This window comes from Sinocyclocheilus rhinocerous, unplaced genomic scaffold (genome assembly GCF_001515625.1).
Source record: "Sinocyclocheilus rhinocerous isolate Xijiao unplaced genomic scaffold, SAMN03320098_v1.1 scaffold7553, whole genome shotgun sequence".
NCBI lineage: Eukaryota > Metazoa > Chordata > Actinopteri > Cypriniformes > Cyprinidae > Sinocyclocheilus > Sinocyclocheilus rhinocerous.
This window is the reverse complement of record NW_015637244.1, coordinates 1,802-7,054: the sequence shown is the minus strand read 5'-3', so window position 1 is coordinate 7,054 and position 5,253 is coordinate 1,802. Positions and strand designations below refer to the sequence as shown.

At 34.3% G+C, this 5,253-nt stretch overlaps 1 protein-coding gene across 1 annotated transcript; it reads left to right on the top strand.

The window, feature by feature from the left end:
- The first annotated feature begins 1,661 nt into the window (after nucleotides 1-1,661).
- Nucleotides 1,662-5,011, top strand: LOC107748847 (H-2 class I histocompatibility antigen, alpha chain-like). Its single transcript, XM_016563833.1, has 7 exons — nucleotides 1,662-1,842; nucleotides 2,056-2,298; nucleotides 2,450-2,716; nucleotides 3,101-3,379; nucleotides 3,581-3,703; nucleotides 3,934-4,002; nucleotides 4,637-5,011. Exons 1-7 carry the CDS (start codon nucleotides 1,779-1,781, stop codon nucleotides 4,780-4,782), a joined length of 1,191 nt encoding a protein of 396 aa, XP_016419319.1. The 5' UTR covers nucleotides 1,662-1,778; the 3' UTR covers nucleotides 4,783-5,011.
- The last annotated feature ends 242 nt before the right edge of the window (nucleotides 5,012-5,253 follow it).

Genomic DNA, 5,253 nt, shown 5'->3' with positions numbered 1-5,253 from the left:
TAGTGTGCATCAATTAAAGCAGCGCATTAATATAGAACTGTGATTAAACTGACTTGAAACTACATGTGCATTAAACTGCATGCCTGCCAGCCAATCAGAATCCAGTATTCAGACAGACCATGGAATAAATAAATAAATAAATATATGTGTGTTTGTGTGTATATATATATATATATATATATATATATAGTGGTGAGTGTATGAAAAGTGAAAAGTTTACCAGCGCTTCTGGTAAAGATCTGGACGTAACCCCAGTGTGTCCTGGCCAAAAACCTGTCAAGAGACTCCTTTTCTTTTAAGTCTTTGAGTCTGTGTAAAACATTGTCTGGAGTGCTGTGGAGTGCCTAAGGATTCTCAATAGCATCAAGTATGTGTTGTTTAATTTTCTTTTTTTAAATAAATTGAATTTTAGAATTATTAATCATTTATGTAATTGTCGTGTGATTTATATAATTTATTGACTTTATTATTAATATTATTATTTTCTGTCATTGTATGTTTAAATATTTTAGATTACTTATTTTCTCGCTCTTTCAATTCTTGCTGTTGTTATTTAATCTTATACAGTAATTGTGTGGTTTAAAGGGATTTCTCTTCAACAGTAAGCAAAAAAAAAAAAGAATGTCTCTATTTTAAAGGTTTTTAATGTCACATGACAATGTTGTGAAGCAGTAATTTCCCATTGCATATTTTTCTTGTGTGTTTTTATTATATTTATCTTGTGTCTCCTGGCTGTACCTTAATCATGCAATCAGTGCAATTCACAGGGAACATGTATTGATCAAACTATCTACTATGCACTGTTTGACTGGTAAAAGTGTCTGTCAGATGCATACTGTAAATGTGCCTTTAGACAACATGTGTTAAATGTGCAATATTAAGAAATAAACAAGTCTTGAGTGAGAGTGTTTTAATGCATGGGAACATCTTCACTGATATCAGACACTTCTCTCAGCTCATACAGCAGCACAGTTTAGAGAGTCAGATAATAACTAGGAAATTCAATAGATTTTGAGATTATGATGCCTAAAAATGTTATATATGTAGGAAACTCACTAGGTTTTGAGATTATGAGGCCCAAAAAATGCTGTTAATATAAGAAATTCAGGTTGACTTCATGCACTCAACTAACACAGCTTTGTTTAACTTTTAACTTTTTTACATTTGGTCCATCTTTGACTATCTAGAGATGAAATATTAACCCTGCTGTATTTGACACTCTCTAATGTGAAAATGAAATCTGAAGACTTTTACACACTCAGAGACTGATGTGCATCTCTCTATTGATCCTTTTAGATTTAGATTTCACTTATTATAAGTTCAAGGATCTGAAAAACAACATTTACAAAAGAAAAATAACTTAATACGGACTACATTTTATGGAGTAGTAATTACTTATTCATTTACTTATTGATTGATTGTCCTGTTTGGACCTTGACAGATTCAATCACTCTATAAAATGTTTTGTTGTATGTTCACAGTTTATGTTCGTAAATAGTGTGAAAACTGTGTTTGAAGAGAGTTTAAAAATGAGAATACTGTTAACGACGAATTTAAATAGTTTTAGGTCAGGACTTTTCCTGAAGGAGCACAGAAATGAAAGTGAAACTGTGAATTCATAAAGCCGCCAGTGAGGAGCAGCAAAGCGCTCAATACAAACCGGAAGAGACGAAATAAACTTTCACTTTAATGTCGATCCGTTCAGAGCGCTTTTCCAAAATGTAAATGGAAAAAATAGTATTTGATAGGCTCTAGTTTTTAAACACTTTCATTGTAGCATGTTTTTGTGTTTTGTGTTTATTATTTTATTGTTTCACTATTTTCTTGGCGATGCGCTGCAAGGTAAGAACACAGTTATTTTAGTTTTCAGAAAATGGCGACCTACAAACTGCAGTCCCTAGCAAACATACTAGTTTAATACTATTATAAAATTGCATGTAAAATACAATTTTACAGTATTCCTTATAGTGGAGTTTGAGATCAGGTTTTAAATCAGTTTTATCCACATTTTGTCAAGTTTGTCATTGCACGTGTTTTATACTGTCTGTTCCTCAGAGAAACATTACCTGCACTTCAAGTTCACAGCCCTTTCTCAAGCAAACACACTCCCAGAGTTCAGTGCTGAGGCTGTTGCTGACGGCAGACAGATAGTTTACTACAACAATAAAGAGAAATCCTGGGTAAGAGAGAGTCTGACTGAAGATGACTCTGAAGCTCCTGTAAACCCACCTGATTCTAGAGGCTGGTTCATATATCAGTTAAACACTCTGTCAAACTGTGCAGACTCACAGTGTTCTGGTGAGTTTCATGCTTTACTCATTAGTTATATCAGACATGTTGTGAAACTGCATATTCCTGCATAAAAGATTCATTCGTTTATTTATTTTGAGACTTTTGCACAGTACTGAATACAGTGTATATTGTCATGAGTGTTGTTCTGTGATTGTAGAGCTCCATGTTCTTCAGAAAATAACTGGTTGTGAACTGGAGAAACTTCCTGATGGACCAGTGAATCTGACAGTATTTGATGAATATGGATTTGATGGAGAGGATTTTATTGCCTTTAATTCTGACGCTCTGCAGTGGATTGATAAAAACCCCAAAGCCAAAGAAACTAAAATGAAATGGGATCAGCAAACAGAACGCAATGAACTCCTGCAGCATTACCTCCAGACCTGCATGATCTGGATCTCCACATTTAACAACACACACAAGAGTAAGTTCTGTTCAGATACTTTAGTTAGCTGTAACTCTTTGTGAGCATGAAATAAGTTCAGGAGGTTGTGTCTAATTCTCTCATTGTACAGAGATGTAGATTTATCACCATTTAGTAAAAAAATAAATACTGATGAGTTTAAATTGTTAAACCATTCATAATGTTGAATTATCCTTATTTTAGTGTTTGATTTAATTTTCTGGGTTTGTATCTGAAATGATACACTATGAAACACTTTAATTTAGTCTAAATGATAAAAACATAGGAAAATCTTTGAAGTTTACTTCTATAGGTGTAATTGTAATTTTAAAATATTCATGATTTTTTTTTTTTTTAGCACACAGAACCAAATTATTTGTAAATTGCATTATATTTTCTGCTCAGCTCCACCAGAAGTTCATGTGTTTGCGAGGAAAGCTCCTGATGATCACAGTAAGCTGGTTCTCATCTGTCTGGCCACTGGTTTCTACCCCAGAGATATTGAGATGAACATCAGATTGGACAGAAATATAATTAAGGACCAAACATCTTCTGGAATCAGACCAAATGCTGATGGAACCTTTCAGCTCAGATCCAGTGTGGAGATCGACAGAAACCACGAAGGATCTTATGACTGTTTTGTCATTCACAGCAGTCTGACTGAACCAGCTTCAGTAGAATGGGGTAAATATCACCAGAAATTCATCTTTGTGAAGAATGGCTTTTATATGGTGCTTCTGTGTGAATAACAGATGAAACACGTAGAATGAGAACATAACGTTGATGTTGCTGGTCACAAACAATTACAGTTAAAGTGCTTTGACTCAGTTCAACAGTTGAAATGCATTTTCAATATTTGTATTTTTATTTATTTATTTTTTGCAGCTGGAAATGGTGCTGACTGTGAAACAGAATCTCATTGGGCTTTAAAAGCAGTATTAATACCAGTTTCAATTCTAGTTTTCATTGTGATCTGTTACTGCATCTACCGAAGGAAACGGTTAAATGGTGAGTTATAAATATTCAACACTTTTGCTTTTTAATGTTTCGTTTTTAAATAGCATTGTTTTAAAGACCTTTTAAAAAAAAGTATGATGTTTGACAGTATATATTTTATGACGTTACAAATATTTTATTGGATGATCACAAACTGCAAGGAACACAGCAAATGAAAATTGCAAAATTGCTGTATATATTCAAGCTAAAGCTTTTATATAATCTACTGTATTTTTTTCTAGGTCAGTCGAGCGGTTATGGTGATCAAACTGGAAGAGAGATGAGAACCGAGCGTTGTCCTTCACACAAAGGTAGGGCTGCCCCCTTAATAGTCAACTTAACATGAGTCGACGAGAAGAGGCTAGAGTAAAGGCTATAGTCGACTAAAATGTTTAGTCTGTTAATTACAGAAAAAATGAAAAGTGAAAATAGCCTTATTGGGACAATAAAGCCCTCCCTAAACCTACCCAGTAAACACAGATGAGGCACTTTATTTTAAACTTTTCAAGTTTTTGCCTTTTCTATGTGATATGTAATGTGAAAAGGGTGAAGAATGAGTTTGACAAAAGGCGAAAGGGAAAAAAAAAAAAAACATGTCTGTGACAAACAGATTGATCCAAATGCTTGACTGTCATTCATCCACCTCAAATTGTCATTAATTACTCACCCTCATGTCGTTTCAAACCGGTAAGACCTTCGTTCATCTTTGGAACACAAATTAAGATATTTTTGATGGAATCCGAGAGCTCGCTGACCCTCCATAGACAGCAATGTAATTACCACGATCAAGGCTCAGAAACGTAGCAAGGAGATCAGTAAAATAATCCATGTGACATCAGGGGTTCAACCGTAATTTTACGAAGCTACGAGAATACTTTTTGTGCACAAAGAAAACAAAGCAGGGTCAGTTCTTTCCTTTCTTATTATCTGCTGTATTTTTTCTAGGTCAAATGAGCAGTTATGATGATGAAAATGGAGTGAATATGAGACTTCACTCTGATAGAGGAGAGATGTCCAGTCCTGAAAGTAAAAGAAGAGCTTGCTATAATCAGAGGCGTGTCTACGTGGTACATGGCACCGGCCCCCCCTGAAATTTGGCTGGCCACCCCAGGTGCCCCCCCACCAGATGTCTTGTGATAGGCTCGCGCGAGGACGAATCTCTCCACTCTCACTTGTTTAGTGAGTGTACACGATGTATTATAACATATATAGTACTGTAAAATTACACACTGAGGTTTATGTGAAGTATTTTGCATTGACATCATTAGTGGACCATTTTTACATTTCACTTTTGTATTTTCATTTGCTCCAGCAGCAAAAGTCATAATCCAAGATAGCATTTATTGACTTTCTTAATTAAAACAAACAAATAAATAATGAGAAATTGATTACTGTCAGAAGAGAAAGATGTCAAATTTACATAATTTTCTCAGCCGTTGCATTAGATAAGCATTAGATAAGCTCATAAAACAGTGTGTACTATGGATTTTTAAAAATGTGTATTTAAAAACCTTTTTTGTTTATTGATGTTTACAGTGTTACTGATTGTGAAACAAATCATC

Bases quoted from the DNA above. Each gene is read 5' to 3' on its own strand.
- LOC107748847 (XM_016563833.1), top strand. From the start codon at position 1,779: ATGTTTTTGTGTTTTGTGTTTATTATTTTATTGTTTCACTATTTTCTT. The intron at 1,843-2,055 runs GTAAGAACACAG...TCTGTTCCTCAG, and splicing joins TCTTGGCGATGCGCTGCAAG to AGAAACATTACCTGCACTTC. The intron at 3,380-3,580 runs GTAAATATCACC...TATTTTTTGCAG, and splicing joins ACCAGCTTCAGTAGAATGGG to CTGGAAATGGTGCTGACTGT.